The 19,744-nt window shown below is 39.0% G+C and overlaps 1 protein-coding gene across 1 annotated transcript in view; it reads right to left on the bottom strand.

Annotated features, from left to right (window-relative positions):
• Positions 1 to 380: 380 nt before the first annotated feature.
• Positions 381 to 19,744, bottom strand: part of BLM (Bloom syndrome RecQ like helicase) — a 58,600-nt gene continuing 39,236 nt past the window's right edge. Inside the window, exons 14-20 of the mRNA XM_023520985.1 lie at positions 17,962 to 18,152; positions 14,035 to 14,182; positions 9,571 to 9,770; positions 8,967 to 9,159; positions 6,316 to 6,438; positions 4,124 to 4,325; positions 381 to 1,071 (exon numbers count right to left, since the gene is read on the bottom strand). Of these exons, the coding sequence (XP_023376753.1) occupies positions 894 to 1,071; positions 4,124 to 4,325; positions 6,316 to 6,438; positions 8,967 to 9,159; positions 9,571 to 9,770; positions 14,035 to 14,182; positions 17,962 to 18,152 (1,235 nt within the window). The 3' untranslated portion in view covers positions 381 to 893. The remainder of the gene's footprint in view (positions 1,072 to 4,123; positions 4,326 to 6,315; positions 6,439 to 8,966; positions 9,160 to 9,570; positions 9,771 to 14,034; positions 14,183 to 17,961; positions 18,153 to 19,744) is intronic.

The raw sequence follows: 19,744 nt of genomic DNA, 5'->3' as shown, positions 1-19,744 counted from the left end.
GCAGGGCCTCCTCAGCTTTATCCTCTTGAGTGAGGTCGAGAGAAGTGGGCCCCAAATAGGTCACTAAGATTACCTACAGCTAAGAGACAAGATATCTCCAAAAATGAGGTACTAGAGCTCTGAAAACAGGTGCCAAAATTCTACTTTAAGACTTTCTGGCCAATCAGCCTATTAATGGAGGGTGTTGAAAAGTAAGGCCCCCCAATACTAAAGGACTACACTAACATCTAATATATTCTCACCAACAGAGTAGCTGACCATGTTCTCGCTGATTGATCCCAGACTTTGAGATGTTATTCAGTGTTAACAATTCGATGGGCAAAAAAATGGCATCTCATTGCTTTCATTTATATTTATAACTAGGGAGATTGAGCATTTCCCACGTTTGTGTGCCATTTTTATTTCTTCTGAGAAGAGCCAATTCACATCCTTTTTTCTACTGGGCTATCCTTTTTTTCTTAATGATTTAACATCATTAAAGGATTAATGACATTAATCCTTTGTCATATGTTTTTCCTATTTTCTCTGTCATTTGTCTTCTAATTTTGTCTTCTGCAGAAAGTTTTAGTTTCATAACATCCCATGCATGTCTTTTCCTTCAGCTTCTGTGTTTCATGTCGTGCTGAGAATTTCTCTCACTGAGATGATTCAGCTGCTGCTTCAGACGTTCTCAGAAACAACAGCCACAAAGCTTGCAGTGGCAGCAAATGATGCTTATTCAAAAGAAAATGTTTATTTTAAAAATAAGAACTGTCACCCCAAGCATTTATTTAAATATTAATAGAGACGGGTAAAAATTACAAACGGTATAATGAAACTAACAGCTTTATATTCACAGATGGTCAGATGCTGACAAATAAGATATAAAATCTCTGTACATTGAGGTTCAGTTGTTATGAAAATGCATATGAAGGTCTGAGGAACGGTCTATTTACAGGCTTTGGTGGGGCCATGAGCCCCAATTTTCTACTGGCTCCTGATGCTGCCTGAGAACCACGCACAGCTGAACTCGGTCCGAATACACCAGAGGATTTAGTTTTAGAAGATGTCTTTCTGCATGTTGTGGACCCCCTAAAATGTGACAAAGAAAATTGAAATGTTAAATATAATGCAAAGTGGATAGTCTTCTCGTAACCTGACGGAGCTATATAACCCATGATTTTCCTTGGTCTTATACGTCTCTATGCATTTTCTGCCTCTAAATACCCCTGGGGGTAAGGTCAGTTTCCTTTACAATTCGAGAGGTAAAGGACTACTGCCCTTCAGACAAATGTGTCTCCCTAAATTGTCCAGAACTGTTTCTGAATTCTGTGACTTGAGACCAAACCCCATGTGCCTTCTCTCCGCCCACGCCTTTCACAGCCTCTCATCAGACCCCTCCCTCCGGACAACACAGCCCAGATCCACATTCCCAGATCTGTTCTGACCAAATAAAGAAAGTGAGAATACCTTGTTTGAAGGCCCCCAGTGCCCGGGACAATCGATACTCTGGAATTACTGTGCTTCACAGACCAGAGAAAGGGCCGGGTGAGTGGAGGTGGGGCAGGGCAGAGCTGAGCCTCTTCCTGTCCATGCCCAGCCCCAGCTGGGGGAAGGCTGCAGACGTGGTTCCCTGGGGAGGCCTGCTGAGTGGCTCGGGTCTGGCAAGTCTCTGTCACAGCCATGTTGCCAGCACCTCGCTGGCTTGCCTACACTCCTCCCAATTCCATACGCTTGCATCTCCCACTCAGTGCCTTTAAAACCGGGGAAGAAGCTCCGCCCAGAGCCTATTACAAAGTCCTTCCAGCACCTCACTTCCCTCACTGACCTGGAGATAACAGCTATGTTTTTCCTCCCCCCAAAATAAAATGGAAAAAAAAAATTCATAGGGCTGGCATGTTTATAAGGATAACAGCAAGCTGCATTCTCTATAGAAGCCTTTTTCCTACACAACTATTTCCTGCTGCTTTGTAACTAGGCTGAATTCATGCCCAACACTAATTCCATAGCATCGGGGTAAGCAAGTGGCCTACCATCTCTGAATTCAGGGGCCACCACTCTGTGTTAATGACATTCTGGTGGGGCTAGGTGAAAAGCGGTTTCTCAACATTGTTAATCTCCTGCTTCAGGGCAGTGTTACTGCAGAACTGGCAGAGATCTGCTAAATCCACAGAGAAGCAGCCCTAAACTTCCCTACCCTGATTTCCTGCAGAGAAATTAAGCCCCGAGCAAAAACCTGTTTATGCTGATTTACAGAATGAATCTGCCAGCAGCAGCCTCCATCTCACCACGCCATCCATTTTACTCCCACTTAGAGAACAGGAACACAACTGGTTCATTGTGTGTTATTCTGAAGATGTAAAGCTCTGAGGGCAGGGTGGAGAGTTAAGGACCCTGGCAAAAAGCCACAATTATTCTGTCCTTGTGCAGAGACTCTCAACCAGGTGAGCAGAGTGGAAACTGTGGGAAACTTCAGTGGAAATGAGGAGAGTGAAGCACTGATACAAAGAGGCTATTACAAGGGCAAAAAAAAGTTACGAAATTTACTGGTTTTTAGTCAGCAGGGATTAGAGAAGAATTCCATCGTAGATATACAGGCTAATTAAAAACTAGCATCAAAATTGGGACTGTCTTTGGAACAAGTGTAAGCTTTCCTACTTATTAGAACAGGTTCTAGGCCATAGGGCAAAGTGCTTCACTCTTAAAAACAAAAGTTGTGAAAACTGAATAAGGGAGCCGATGGCAATGAATAGAACACTAAAATATGGTTTGCTCTAACAAGTAAAAACGAGACAATCATAATCATTTTTAAGGAATCTCCATGGACAATGTGCAGAAATGTGCTCTGGGCAGGTGTGGGCGAGTCAGTGTGCAAGACTCCCTGTGAAATTGAGACCAGGTTGGGGACAGCCCGGCATAAGCCTTCCTCAGGCCAGACCTCAACTTCCTCATCATAAACCCCAGGGGGCTGGACTCCTACTCTGTGTGGGCTCCTAAGGAAATGAATATTTCCCAAAACAGAGAACTAAATGAAGAAAATAACATGTCTCCACTGAAGAACATCTGCTGGTCACTTGCGTATTAAAAACCACAAAATTAAACTAACATTTACTAATGCCTGTAATTTCTGTACCATGCAGAAGGATTAGCACATACAAGATGTTTGTTTATGGAATTAACAAGAAAATGACAATCTGGTAACATTTGCCTTCCCCTCTCTTCCCTCAATTTTTCCTTTTTATTAATCAGAAGGAAAGAGGTAGAAAAACTGCAAAAGAAAAACACAAGGGCTTGCAGGAGCTCACTGAGGACTTATTTCCCTTTTTCTGTACGCATTTCTGTGACAACCTGCAGTTATTTGAGGGCCACATTCTCCAGACTGATGGGATGGTCACGATCCTGCCAGACCTTACCTATAAGGTAAGGACAGAGGATGCTCTTGCAGAATACAGGAAAAGAAACAGTGCCATATGAAGAACGCTGCCCAGTTTATCACCCAGGACCTGACAACGCTATCTTTGTTCCTCCTGGGTATGCAGATAGCGCCCCATAGCAGATGTATCCCAGCCCAGGGGGCAGGCACGTGTAGAAAAGGGAAGATGGAAACCATTCACACAGCCCCAGAGAGGCCCGGCTGACTCATCTTTTGGTTTTCCTGCTGTGGCCTCCCCTGTGCTGCCCTGCAAAGGATGGGAGGTGGGCTCTCCCTAGTATTCGGGAAGGGCCAGGACTGGAGGCCCGTAGATTCTGCAGCAATAAAAGCAGTGTAGCAAGTACTGATGAAATCATAAAAGCAAGGAGGAAGCAAACCTCTTTGCTTATTCAGCTAGTATGTAGTATTTTAGGTGGAAAAGTCTCTTAAGAAGAGCAATTATCAAAAAAAGTCTTTTTTCTAAGTTAAGGTCAAAACTGGAGAAGTTTTTACAAACTAGAAAACTTTAGTGATAATCAACTCAGGAATAAGTATTTTAAAAGTCTGAAACAAATGTTTTTGCTTGAGATCAAACCTTAACAATCACTCTACTAATTGCAGAGGCAACAGTTAGCGATGGTGTATTTTAATAAATGCTTCAAAGCAAACCGGAGCAGTTATACTTCTGTACTCTTCTCCCTTACACGTTGCAGAACAGGTCTCAAAACTTACGCTTTTGTCTTGAGATCACCGAAACCACTTTTTCTCCTTTTAGACCTGTGGGAGGCTGGCATCCTTTTCCTCTTTCTTTCATTTCTGGCTTTATTTGCAAAGTAGTGAGAAGATATGGGTGTTTCCTCATAGAACTCCGCAGAGCTAATTCTTCCAGTCCCTCTGCTGCTGGATGGGCTCATTTGTGGGGAACTGTCCTCAGCTACAAATGGAAAATTCAGACACTTACTGGTAATACCCTGCTGGTCCCAGTGCTGTCAGTCTACATGGAGACGCACAACACAGGAGACAGTTCGGCCGACACCTACCTGCTTTCCTGGCGTCTTCTTGCCACACAGACTTGACAATTCCGCAAGAACTGATCATTTCTTTTTTTACTTCACAAAGCCCCAAAGTGCTCAGTGACTATTTATTTTTTAAAGCAAGAGGATCAGAATTTATTTAAAAATATGTGATACTCTTTAACTTAACTAGAGATGTCAGGTTTAACTCATACTAGTGTGTATGGCCTGCATCCCTGCTACTGCCTGGGCAGTAAATCCTGTTAAGTATAACGCATTAAATAAATGCCAAGCTGAAAAAATAACTCAGTATAAGAGTAACATAACCAACTACGTTCTGCACCTCACCTTTGAACAACAGTTACTTTGTAAATGAGTATCAGAAAATTCTAGACATTTTATTCTTCAAAGACAAAACATCTCTTTGCATAATAGTTGTGAACATTTCACGTACAAAGCAGGAAAGAGGTCTGTATGAAAGCACACATTTCCACAAAAGATGGTCATTTTCACAGGCATTTACATCCCAAGGCACGCAAAGAACATGAAATCTCCCTACAGGTCAACAGTGGTCCATCTCCATTTTCTGAAGGAAGGTATTTCCTGACTGGTCTGGTTCACCCACGGGATATGCTGCCTGGTAGGAAGAGCACAAAGGACTCTGTCCCCCTAACACTGGTTCACAACACTGGTTCATGCAGGGAGGCACTACAGCTGGGGCGAAGGGCGCTGTCATACCAGCTGTGTGACCTTGGGGACATGAAAAAGCCTCACCCATTTCCATCTGTGAAATGGGTGCTGTGAGGATTGAGTGATACAAAATAGGCAGAGCTCTTGGCACAGTGCCTGTGAGTAGTGGCAGCGACCATTACCACACTGGCTGTTTCCACAGAGCAGCCCTGTCTGATGTGGGAAAATCCCTTCCGAACAAGTTACTGTACTAGACAAACATGTTCCCACCGAGAGAGTGTCAGTGTAGCCAAAGCAAGGCTTTCAACAGAATAATAACCATGCACAGGAATTTAGGAAAACCCTACTTTTCAGCATTTTGTTAATGGATAAAAAACAATTATGAACAGACAGGACTTGAAACACATGCTCACTCATTTCTCAGCCTGTTTACCATTACCATTAGCCTCTAGAAAAATCCCCCACCGTGGTGCCTTACAAAAACAGGAAAAACATTGATCTTAGCCTGTTGAGTCTTATCGTGCAGCAGTATGTTAGAGGAGGCGATGAGACTTTTGCACCTGTCCTGTCTCCTACAACATCTTTCTTTGTTCTCGATTTTCCCTTAGTCAGTGCTTTCTGTAGCTCAGTGACAAGGTTTGTAATTAGAGGTCTTCGTGACAGGCCTAATGTAACCTTTGGGAACATCGGCTAATGATGACTCACTTGGGCAGAGTCTTTCAATGGCTGATAAGATCATCTAGCAATCCACGTTCATTCTTCCAAAATATCTAAACTCCACACTTGAATTTTATCTTTAGACATGCTTGTCAGATATCATGTTCCTTCCTCAGATAAGGACACTGAAGCACAAAGAGGGTGGTTATTTATGGCCTGCCAAGGACCACAGAACGAGTTGGTGGCAGTCCTGGGATCTGCACCCAGTGCTCCTGACTCCTCGGGCATTTGCCTTAACAGAACCACCAACTCCTGGGCTAAAGGGTCCCCCTTTGGGTTCTATTAGGTTCAGTAGCTGGCATCACCCAGGGACCTAAGCACCAGTGTCCTCTAAGAGGTGCCTGGCACACCAGTGGGGGCTGCCCAGAGCGCTTGAGTGTCAGTGTGACAAGGTGTAGGAAGCATGAATACAACCCGGTACCCACAGAATTCTAATCTGGTGAGATGCATCACTTAACATTAAAACAAGCTATTAAAAAATACTTATTTGGCTATATACTGAACCTGGCAATGTCCACTCAGAGTATTTCTGTAATACTGGAATCACTTCTGCACCATATTTTTCCAGTTTGTCTTCAGTAACACCATCAATTTGAAGCAAAACCTCAGGATCAGAAGATAAAGATTCTGTGCATGGACATAAAATTAGGAATTTAAATTACCACCCATAGAAAACCCACTGAATTCGTGCTCATTCATCCATTCAGCACATGTCTGTTAAGTGCCAACTAACTGCAGAGCACTGGGCACATGGGCTAATTTTCTACAAGGCTGTTGGTGCCAACAGAGGCGGCAGACAGGCCCAGAGGGCAGGAGCCCATCAACCAATTCCAGCAGCAAAGGTGTGTTAAGTCAGGGCAGAGAAGGGGCGAGAACACAGGACGTGGAGGACACCAGAGGGAGGACCTATGCAGCATATCTCAGAGTTTAACCAGACCTTACTCTGTCCTCACAACGAAGACCATGGCGAATGCATTCATATTTCCAGCTCCTCTAGACTCGTATATCCTCCTCAGAAAGGAATTTTTACATCCCCCCCAACCCAGTCCCATTCTTCCCTGTCTTTCTGCATGTGAGGTGAAGTGGGTATTCTGACTTTAATGAGTAGGCCGTTGAAACTTCTGCATACAGACTGCATCAGTGTGGACAAGCCTGACATTTTAAAGATCACTCTGGCTGCTGTATGGAAAATAGACTGTAAGGGAAAGAGTAGAAACTGGGAGGCCAGAGGAGCAAGCGAGGATGCAGTGAACTAGGATGCAGAAGTAGAGATGGAGAAAAGATTGATTCGGATGTGTTTTGGAGGCGAGTCTGTAGGAGTCGCTGATGCACTGGCTATGGAGAGTGAGGGAGTAGTAATTCCTACGTATTAGCCTTGGGCAAAGGGTGGGTTTCGAATCTGTGACTTTCACATCATTTCTATGTTTAAAAGAAAAGGAACAGACCTGTGGGACAGAACAGAAGGTTTAAGGAGAGGGCTAGTGGAAGATAAGTGAGAAAGGCAAGTAGAAATGCAGATCCTTGATAGACTTTGCACTTTATCTGGAGAGCTGCTGAAGTTTTAGCAGAGTTTTTGAAAGATTAAAATGCATATCATGTTCATCTCTCGAGTTAAGAACAGTTAAGAAATCACACTAATAGCTGAGGAACAAAAGCCTACATTTCATCAATTCTAAGACACTTTTTCATGGTTTGGCTTTCCTGTGGTCAGGATATATCTTACAAGTGCTGATGGCTGAATGGTAGCTGTACTGCGGTTGTTACTGCCTGTGCATGTGAGAACTTAGTCACAACTACTAGTACTGTCAACATGTCTACAGTGTGACTGCAGTGATGGTTCCTTATTTGCTGAGTTTAAATGTCACATGAAATGTCTATCAAGAGACTAAACTGTGATTAGTGTTGAAAAAGTAACTGTAAATGCAGAAAACCTCAGAAACAGAGTAATGGGGAATAAATTTGACATTAATAAAACAAGTATCTGTTTTTGAGGAAATGACCACAATTCCATAGTTTCTTGCAAGCAACAACCAGTGCTTTACATGACTTAAAAAAAAAAGATGCCTAAAGTGGATAAAGCAGTGTTACATCTGATGTGTAAACTTCCGTTGACACTTCGTGCTATTATCAAGAACACATCACCACCAAATCAGAATGGGTGACAGGGTTTTGATTAAAATATTTGGGAAAAGGGTGGAACACACTAAAAAGGTTGTATCACTAACATTCTCAGCAATATGAGGAAAAACAAAGACATGGACAACTGAGTCAAAAAATTATTCGGAAGAGTCAGGCTTTGAACGTGAATTTTTACAAGTACCTAAATTAACTCACTTTGATTTTATGCATTCTTCATGTGTGTGCAGTTATATATGATAAAAATCTGTATCTAAATAAGTCAAAACAATTTTTTCAATACAAGCACTGTTAACAGTTTAATCAGCAGAATTTTTTCTTTCTTAATAGTTCATAAAATAGATGGCATCTTAGAGTTGATGAAGTACCATAGTGACCTGTGGTGGTAGGAGAATAGAAAAGAGAGAAGGTATTGATTATGAAATTTTATAAGGAAGACCATGGAAGGTAATGTACACTACTCAGTCAACTATGGGACAACTTATTTTCCAGAGACTTTACTATTAGAATTCTGGCTGAACTATCTGAAGTTATAGAAATAACTCAGGTCAGCAAGTATTTGTTAACTAAACACATAGAAGTGTGCCAGACCCAGATTCAAAGAAACATAAAACATAATCTCTTTTCATAAGGAGATTATGTTTTAGCTTTTCATTGCAAAGACATTTGTACACAGCATAGCTAAACATCATAAAAGCAGGCAAAAAATGGACACAAAATCATTAAGTGACATCTGGTGCTCAAGATTGCAATTATCCATATTCTAACATCCAGCATTAGAGGAAAATATAAAATTAAAAGCATAAAATTTGTCTAAATAACAAATTACTGTATATATCTCACAGAGTATATTTTATGTCAAGAATAAGTTTAAATTGCTTCTGAACTTTCAATTTAGAGGTTAAATGAAAATAATACAAAAGACCGATATATATTTATACACTTAAGAAGTTTTTTAGCAAGATTAATTTTTGGCCTATTAATTTATGCCACGTAACAGATGACTCACACACACCTACCTGCAAGCTTCTTGAGAGTAGCAGTGTTAAAGATATTAAAGTAATGAACACCAAAAACTTTTCCCAGAGCTTTGCAGACTTCTGTAAGTTCTCCAAGACATTTCTTAACCACCTCTTCCCTCTGAGACACCTTAGTCACCAAGGCTTTTTGTTTTTTAATACTGCTGGAATTTTCCGTTTCCATAAAGTCTACCTTTGTGAGAGAGAAAGAGATCATCAGAGTGGGTGTATGCATACTTGCATCCAAATAGAGGCTTTACTTAATGCTTAACTGTGTATTTTTTTTGTTTGGTTTTTTATTTCTGTTATGGCTCTGTCCACCTTTATACCTTAAGGGTCTAGCAAAGACTAACTTCTTGATAAATGTTTATTTAGCAAACAATTTAGTGATCTGATAACCCATTAAATTCATTTTGAGAGGTATTATATTACTTGAGTTCAATTTTAAGATCTCTTCCCAAATTAAGAGGAACAGATATATTCATATAGGACAGTATAAATAAATTCAGCATCCAGAAGCTTTGGAAAAGACAGTTTAATTTGTGGTAATATGTTTTTGTCCACTCATTGTGAAATAATAAAATAAACATTTTAAATACCGTACCTTTAAATGCCCGTTTAGTACAGTTTGGGCTTTACTTCCAGTCATCACATAGGCAATTGGTTGGTCGTTGGCATTGATATATAAGTCTTCATCCAAGATTTTGTCGAGTATCAGCTTTTTAAAAAGTCTTTCGGCATTGTGTCGTGAATATGTAGACCCCTTTCCAAACAACCCTGACTGAATTTTTGCACTCTTACTCCCTGGGGAGAAGGTATAAGAAGTTAGATCAGTAAATGTAGGTACATCATAAACCTCTAATAGAAGAAGCTTAAAAAGTAATTTATGGGTAGGTCTGGATAAATGGAACAGAAAAATCTACTCCACAGGAAAACCCATGGCACAGATACTCATTTCCATAAAATGAGAATATCTATGAGTAAAATTCTAAAATTTCTATGGTTCTATGTACTTTTCCTCACCTTTTTATAACACGCATTTATGAAAAACAGCAGCAGATTAAAGTTTATCATTTTGGATGTTGCATTTATAGCTTATGAAATTATATCAGAGCAAAGAAATCAAAGAAAGAGTTTATGTAAACTTTTAACAGCTTCACATCACTGTGCTCCATTAGGATAACTGTGTATTACTAATCTCGTTACAAAAAAATTTTGACGATCAATTTTATAAATACTATCTATGGTTCTATACTGAGATCACCACTCGTTTATAATCAAAGTATTTAAGTCCAAACTCTTTGTCACCCTCACAAATGAAGCCTCCAGAAATTCCAGACCAAAGTACACTACTCAAGACTGCACACTTCCCTCCTCCCCTTGCTGGCTGAGGACACCACACTGGGCTGGATCTCTGGTTTCACATCCAGCTCCTCTAATTACTAATGTCTGCACTGTAAACACTATTTTATTACAACAATCTAGTCAGGAAGCCTTGTGACACTGATGATCAGAATTAAGTTACTTTGTAAAGCTTTAGCTCTATTTTAAGAGGTCCAAATAACTACATTATTATAAATTTCAGATGATTTCTGGTCATATATGTTGAATGATTTAAGTTGTTCTTTCAAGTGATTTCTATCCCTGAATGTCACATTACAGGACTACTGCTCTGGTAATGGTGAGCTCGGCGATGTGGACCAACCCTGGAGTGAGGATAACTAAGAAAGCTGGAGGAAACAGTTTTCTTAAAAACATAAAAGAGCTAATGAGAAATGAAAAATGTGTCATAAAAATGTTTGATTTAGTAATCTTTTTAGGTACCTAAATGAAAGGTAGAATCAGAGATACAGTTAAATGTGTATTTAAAAGACTATTTAACACACCATGATTTACAATAGAAAAATATGCCCTAAAATAAGATCATTTAGATACGTTTCATCACTATGCTAAAATATAATTAAAAACTACTTGAAAATAAAAAATTAAGAAAATGCTTATATCTTGTTATGTAAAAATGATATATGTACAATATGATAAATACGTGATTGTGAGCAAACACCCATTAAAATATTAGCAGTTATTTCTAGAGTTATTTGTATTTTTTGATTTTCTACATATTGCAATGTAGACTGATTGTGTATCACTCTTATGCAACATTCCTCTGTCCCACCTTGCCCTCCCCAGCCTCACTTCCCTTTTCCAAGACAGCTTTTGATTTCGGTCCTTGTGGTTACCTCCACACTGAGCCCTAACCCTTGCTGTCATTCCACTAGCCAGGCACCACCTGACATTCATCTATTGACCATGCCCCAGCTATGAAAGATGAGGCTTTATCTCATTCACACCACTCTTGTCACTTTACCCTGCCCCCAGTTTTGCTAGTTATATAATACTGGTTCATCTATTCAATAATTCTGTAGCTTTAGATGGAACCGCTGACCACTCACCCTCCACTCTATGTAGGTTATCAGCATTCCAGGCCTTCTGTGTACTCCTTTCCTTTATTTTTATTTACTGTATTTTAATTTTTATGTCATCAAGATTAGCACCTATATCTTGTCCTGTTCTCTAACCATGTTTAAGGCTATTCGTTGACTTCAACCGTTGTACTAATCAACGGTGTTTACGACAAGTTTGACTTCAACCGTTGTAGCTAATCAACGGTGTTTACGACAAGTTTGACTTCAACCGTTGTAGCTAATCAACGGTGTTTACGACAAGTTTCCTTCCTCACTTGGAATGTCATCTTGTACAACCCTAAGAAAGATGTTTACTGGATCTAGACAAATGGATTATTTTTTGGTAGATCTTGTCAATTACTCAAAATTGTGTAATAATTTCCTTTGTTTTACATTGGACCTTGGCTCTCCTGTCTATTCTTTCCCCTGGAGTTTCTAAGTGCCTTTCTCCTTTTTTTTTTTTTAAGAAGTAATATTTGTGTTCACTGTCATCAGTAAAAAATTTCATTTCTTTATTCTTATACTTTAGCTCGATTTTGCTTGGGACCCATTTTTCTTGACTTTCTGTTACAATCTACACAGAATGTTTACTAAACCTGCCGCATAGCTGTGTTTCTGGGACTTCTTCTCACTGGACCCTTAGGTCACTTCCTTTGTTTATGATGTGCACTCACTTTCTTTGCCTTCTAGTCTCCAGGGTTGCTGATATTAATCTGATGCCAGTTTGGTTTTGGTTTCTGTTTTTGCATTCCAAAGCTTTCGAGATTAGTGATGAAGGGGTCCAGAATGTGCCATGGTGATATAAAAATCTCTTACCTGCCAGATAGCACAGATCCCCTAAAGAACTCAACTGTCATAAATCCCCTCCCTGGGAGCCACCAGGAAGACTGAGTCTTATCACTGGAGATGAGAAGTCTCCACATCACATTTAAATAGACGTTGCCACAAAAGCTATCATATCTCCCTCCTATCTATTCTCTTAAGGGCCCATTTATCTTTCCAAAAAATCATTTATCTTCTAAGTGTCCTTTCCCCTCTCATCCTCCCCTGTTAAGATGGTACACAAGCCCCAAAGTCTAACTGCCCCTCTGAGTTACATTTTTCTGTGAACTCCCTTCCATACGTGATTAAATCTGTCTTTCGCCAGTTTAATTTGCAGGCCCCCAAATACTAAATATAACAGGGTAGAGGAAGTTTTTCATCCCCAATATCTCTTTAGTCTTGGTATTCTTAAATCTCATCTTATAAAGCATCTGATTTGGCATTCAGTGGGCATTTTAATCTGAAAGCTTTTTTCTCTTTCACGCTGGGAAATTTTCTTATATCTTTGGTTTGATAATTCCCTCTATTTTCCATTTCAAAAAATTTTTCAGATTTCATATCTCTTAAGAACTGATCTATGTTTTTTCTCTATTTTCCATATATTTTTTTTGTTCAGGTCTTAGACTTCCTAGACTTTATCTTCCAACATTTCCACTAAATTTACTGTCAACCATTTAAAACTTTTAATAGTTATTTCTCATTCGTTTTTCTTTTCCATAACGTTCTATTATTAGCTATTGTCTATTTTCTAAGTTATCTCTATCCCCAGGGTCAAGTACTCCACTTATTCGGTCTTTCTCTTGATTGTCGATTTATATAAAACCTTCAGGGTCCAGGTTAAACTTTTTAGGTACATTTCCTCTGTTATTTTATATCTAGATCTATTTCTCTCCAAATTCCTCCCATGAATGGGGATATCCAGTTATCAGGTTTGCTTTAGAGTAAGTAGGTGGGACCAGACTTTAGGTGGGCTGGGTGGCCCTCAAATGCCACTTAGGGGGATCTGGTCTCTCAGTTGCCTTTCTTGTCTTTAGGCAGTTTTATAAGTTCCAGAATCAGTGCCAGGCTGGTATTCTATGCAGTTCTTCTGTGGGCATACTCTTTTAACTGCCCCCTCCTATTTTTGCGTCCCCTGCTTTCACTCCCACTCTCTGGACCTCGAGACTTTAAGCATACTGATAATAGGGTTTTGCCTGGTTGATAGTCCCTCCTCTGCTACAGTTCTCTCCTACATTTATTTTGCATTGTGGTTTACTGCATTTAATTCCACTTGTCAATATGCTTCTCTCCATTTCCTAAAAGATTTTAAAAAACTCTGTACTCTGATGATGGTCTCTCTCTGGTTCTCCTTGCCATTATGGATTTAATTCCTCAATTTACTTCCTTACCATTATTTTAACAAGGGCTCAAGCAAAAAAAAAAAAAAAAGAGATACTTTTATGCTCACGCTGCCATCTTGAACTGAAAGCCAGTCAATGGGTAATTCCCTAAGCAAGTTATATTCCACTCACTCAGATGAAACTGTATAAGCTTTATGACTTTTTTTTGGTATGTGAGAACTCCTTATCCTAGTGACTTATAAATTCTATAACAATAATTGGCATAATTTGTTAAAGCTGATTTTTTCATTACTTGAAAAGGTTTTACTCTGAAATCCTTAAGTTCTGCAAGAAAATACACAAAAGAGATTTTTTCTATGTACATAATGAATTCTTTAGATGTTCAATTTCAACGGATACAATGTGAACAGACGTTTTATATATATAACAAATCAGTTGACTTACCCAAGAAAATGTCGACAAGCATATTCATAGTAAATCTCCCACAAGGACCTGCATGTTTTATATTTCTTGTTCCTTGTGATGAACTATGTTCTTGAACAAATCTTATAATGTTTTTTGTAACATCAGTCACATCTCGTGTCTTATAATCCTATAAATAAAAAGAGATTATCTTCCACTATAATTAAGATAATGATACCAAGATAGCTAAGGTTTAATTCTAACTGTAATATTAAACCATAATAAACTATTTTCAGACCAAAAACCAAGGAAGTTCCAGATGTTTATTATTCTTTTCTAAGTTCTTATATTAGCCTTGTGTCTAGAACAATTAGCACTCTACTATATCTATTTTACTATGTCTCACACACATACATCTTGTCTTTCAATTATCTGATAGTACCCTAAAGAATATTCTTTAAAAAAAAACAAAACAAGAACCTTCATACTTCCTTGAACAGTGCTCTGTCACTGAATACTGAATCCCAGGATGAAAAGCAAGCAAATTTACGAGTTCTAATCTCTTTTGGGCATTTGGTGTCACAGTCAATTCTTTTTATTATTTTCTGTCCGTTCCCTTTCTCATTCCCCTCAGGTGTCTCCAAACTCTGCCTATTTTCTAAAGCCCCCCATTACTATGTGATCTCTCTGCTTTAATCTATCGTAGTTCTCTATGAACTAATATTAACCACCTGAAGTTCTCAAAAGCTGTATCACAATTTTGTCCTTCTAAATATGCAGTTAGTTCCTCCATCTTCTAATCCGTTTTTCATCTGCTATATTCCAATAACTTGAAGACTAATAGGTTTCTTGTCTTACACAAATAATTAGTACTAATTCTGAGGTTCTATCTATAATCATCACGAAAGAGTGCCCTGTCACTCTCTCCGTCATCCCTGCCTTACTTCTTGGTGACTTAGCACACAGAAATGATTCTTCTATATCTTGGCCTTCAGCATCTTAATCTCCTCTGCTGCAATGATCCTGTCTTCCACATACCTCAGCCACTCACTCCCATTGTCACACCCACTACCTTTGCCTAATTAATAATGGCAACCCTTCATTCTCTGACCACTACCTCCTACCTTTCCAATTCACACCATCTAGTATTTTCACTCCAACAATCCACTGGAATTGCCTATCCGCTGAACTTCATCCTTAGATGTTCTAACTCAGTTTGAATTCCACAGCCAATCATTACACTACTGCCTTTTATAAACTTTCAGCTGCCTTGCCCTTAGGTCACTTCATCACATTGTCTGACAAAACGCATTAGATGCAGTTCTCCACCATCCATGCCTGTACCTTCGTAGCTGAACATGGCTTGAGAAACACATACAACCACGTTGATGGTTTGCACTTTTAATACATGGCCATAAACCTCAAGCAGACCCTTAATGCTACCAGGTAACCATCATACATCCTTAGTTTTTCATAAATCAAATTTTATTGGAACACAGCCATGGAAAACTTATGCACTTATGTTTATGTCTGCTCTGGGGCTAAAACAGCAGAACTGAGTAGTAGTTATGGCAGGGATTACGATTCTAAGGCCCCAAAACTTAAAATATTTACTCTTTGGCCCTTTAAGATAAAGTCTGCTGATCCCTGTCCTAGATGACTGTGTCATACTTTCTTCTTTCTGTTCAATCCCTTCTCTTATCCTGACTATCGGCTGACAACCTTGCTTCCTACTTCACTGAGAAAACTGACGCAATCAGAATGAGAGATTTCACAAACTTGCTTCACTACACCTACCACCAGCATCTGCCCCGTATTTTCTCATCTTTCCTGTTATTAGAGATGAACTACCCAAGCAAGCCAATCTCTCTGCTTACATACTAGACCCCAAGCTCTTCGTCTGCTCAAGGACATTGCTTCGGCAATTCTCCCCCTCTCCATACACATCAGTTTTTCATCCCCTGAAGGAACATTCCTATCTGCATACAAATGTTTATGTCTTTTCTTGACCCCACTTCTCTGTCAGCTACTGTTTCATTTCTCTGTTCATCCTTGAAGCATTCACTGTCTCCAATTTTTCTCTACTCTACTGAAACTGGTCAAGTCAAAGTCACCATGCTTTCTGCGGTACTAACTCCAGTGGTGAATTCTCTGTCCTTATTGTACTTGACTTAGCAGCAGCACTTGTCTAGTTAGCACTCCCTCCTCCCTGAAACACTTAGTTTTCTTGGTTTTCCTTTGATCTCACTAGCTCTTTCTTGGTCTCCTTTCCTAGTTCTTTCTCTTTTCCTCAATCTCTTAATGTCTTTGGTTTTCTTCTGTCTAAACTTACACCCCTGGAGATTTCATCTACTCTCATGGCTTTAATTACCATCTATAAGCTAACCACTCCCAAATGTATAACCACCAGCCTCTTTTCAGAATTCCTGGATCCAAGAGACACAATAACTCAATATGAACATCCCTGCCAGACAGCCTTCCCTAAACATTTCGGCTGAGGGTCACTCCTTTCTTTCAGTTACGGAGCCCTCCAGCTACTGCTCTGGTCTGCCATTACCTTTTCTCTAACTCGTTGTTCAGCTACAGTCTCCCTTACTATACCTCAAATAGGCATGCCCCCCCACCCCCGTCCCTACCTCAGCACCTTTGTTCTTGGCTTCAGCCAAGAATGCCCATATCCAGAGAGCTGCTCAGCTAACTCCCTTCTTCAAGGTTTTGCTCAGGCATCGCCTTCACAATAAGACTTCCTTGGACTACGTTATCTAATATTGCATTCCACATTCCATCCATTAGCCCTGACTCCTTGCACTGCTGTGCTTTTCACCACAGTTCTTACCTCTTAACATGTGCTTATTATGTATATTATTTGTACTCAGCCTCCCTCTGCTAGATGTAAGCTCTTTAAGGGCAGAGATCTTTATGTTTTGTTCAGTGATGTATCCCAAACTCCTAGAACAGTGCCTGTCATAAAGCAGTCACTCGATAAATACTTACTGAATGAAGGACCTGATTAGCAATGTCTGCAGAGTGAGGTACAGTGAGTGGAGATGGCCATGAGTCCGCAGATTCCATCCCGAGAGAGTAAGTCACAGTCACCTTTGCTCTGGCTAGTGCTATGTATCTTTGTAACTACACTGACCACATTGTATGATGATATTAATACATATATGTAACTCCCCTCCAGTCTATGAATTTGCTCACACCTCGTTCATTTGTGAATGCCCAGCACCCTACACGAACATTTCAAGTAATATATCAAGTGTGAAACTGGAAAGTACAGTAGACATTTAAACATAGAATTATCATAATAGGTACAATAAAGTGTCCAATAATTAAATTTAACTACCTCTCAAGGTTTTTTTAGAACATCTGATAGCAAACTCATACAGAAGCTATTGCCATTATTCTTTAGTTTTTCAAAAAACCAATTTATAGAGTAATCTAATTGATCTGAATCCAAACACACTGTACATCAGTTAGTTATTTTACTTCTTTTGAGAATGAGGTCTTTCAGTACAGATTAGAGTTGAACTAAAAATATTCTATCTGCCCATGTTGGATTTTTTGAATATTTACAGATTAACGATATTTCTAAAATCCCATAACCATCAGTGTATATATACAACCTAAGTATTTTGGATAGATCCAGTATATTTTTTATGGGCTTCTAATTCTAAAGATATTCCACAGAATATTAAAATGTTTCTATCCTAAACTACTATAGAGACTGATCTCAGAAGCTAAGCACGGTCAGGCCTGGTTAGTACTTGGATGGGATACCACCTAGGAATACCAGGTGCTGTGGGTGTTTAAAAAAAAAAATTGAGCAATAAACTACTATAGGGAGGAAGCCTTCTTTCCCTTGTCTAATCCCTTGAGGGCTACTACTGTCATTTAACTTTTGTAAATTAAGAGAATAAAAAATCTTGGCAATTTCCTTACAAAGAATTTAAAACTTTCTTATTTTACCTTTGTTTTACAGCAATTATCACAAGAAACATCTGGGTATTTCTTACAAAAATCAGGATTAAATCCAATTTCCCCAAAGTAAGCCAAAAGTTGTATTCTCCTGCATTCTGTTATATTTTCACAGTAATGTACCATACTATACAAATTATTGAAGTGAGTCTCTTTCGTATGATGGTTTCCATCTTTTTCCACTAAAAGAGATGAAGAACATAGCAAAATATACTTATAAGAGCAGAAAAATATAAGAGACTATCACAGAAAGATTTAGAATAGATTCATATAGCTTTAAATATTAAATGAAATAAAATTAATAGCATATGTATCAACGTGACTTCATTCTGTATTATAATTAATTGAATATTTATGTTCATCCCTCAAAATTTTGGCTTTATAGGTATAAATGTACATTGTCAGGAGTACATGAAATTTTTTTTTGTAAATTTTTGTTATTCCCAATGATGATTTGCATTATGTTTACTATATTTATCAGACAAGCATGTGCTCAACAGCCAAAGAAAGCAGAGCATGGAACTAATTAGTGAGCCACGCACCTCCCTGAGTATTTGGGGTCACAGTGATTAAGGCAGTGGTTCTCAAACTGTGTGCCAAGGAGCCCAGGGTGCTGCAGTGAACTCACAGGGCACTAGCAGGGTATTTCATATTTTCGGGAGACACAGCAATACCTGACATCTGTTGAGCATCACACAATCTACTAATTTGAGCTAGTTCTTGGTGTGCTACATTCCTTTCAATGACATCTTTGTGAAGCTGAATTTTTGGCAATTCTTGAAAAAAACAAGTACCTCCAGAGAATCAATGAGAAGCAGAGAATAAATGAGGGTGGTGGTATCCAATCTGATTCCAAGTTTTGAGAATGACATGTACATACTTTCCATTTGTAAACAATTGTGGTTAGTTAAGAATAAAATTTAAAAAATTTTTCTCCTAGTTATGAGTTATATTTTCCAAATGGCTGCTAAGTGTTTAGGACTTTCATACTTATTAAAATGTTTGGACCTAACTTGATATAGGTTCTGCTTAAAATCACAAATGGACACACTAGGTTTAAGTTTCATTTTTTCACTGAGAATCATCTTGGTACAGTGCAGGGGACATGGACTCTGAAATCTGAAGAAGCTGGGTTCCATCAGGCTCTGCCACTTACCAGCTCTGTATTTCATTTTCCTTCTCTGTAAAATGAGTGATAGTAGCATCTTTTAGTTGTGAAGATTAAATGATATGACATATGTAAAGTACTTAAGACAGTAGCACATGGTAAGTGCTAGAGAAATGCTATCTCTAAATAGCACTACCATTCCACCTACCACTGCTGCTGTTGCCACCACACTGGTGCTGTCGGGGGCAAGTTACAAAACCTTTCTGAAGCTCACTTTCTCATGGGACTAACTCTATCTCAAAAGCCAGTGGTTACGAGCAGATAAGGTGATACATTATTTGGCACAGGGCTTGGTAAGTGCCATTTCCCAGGCTCAGTATCTCTACCAGAGTTCTTTCAAAAGTGGTCTCAAAATAGGCACATATATTTAGGAAATGTACTTAACTATCACGACCCAGTAGAAAAATGGGAAAGGACATAATAAAACTCTAAAATATGTATTCACTTTGACCCAGCAAGTCTAACTTTAGAAATTTATCCTATATAATTGCACAAATGCCCAAAGATATCTGTACAAGGATATTTAATACTGCACTATTTTTTGATAACAGTGAAAAACAATAAACAATCTAAGTATCTATTAAAAGGGATTTGGTTAAATAAATA

This window comes from Pteropus vampyrus, unplaced genomic scaffold (genome assembly GCF_000151845.1).
Source record: "Pteropus vampyrus isolate Shadow unplaced genomic scaffold, Pvam_2.0 Scaffold286, whole genome shotgun sequence".
NCBI classification, from domain to species: domain Eukaryota; kingdom Metazoa; phylum Chordata; class Mammalia; order Chiroptera; family Pteropodidae; genus Pteropus; species Pteropus vampyrus.
Note: the sequence above shows the minus strand (reverse complement) of the source record. Positions and strands in the feature narration are given on the sequence as shown.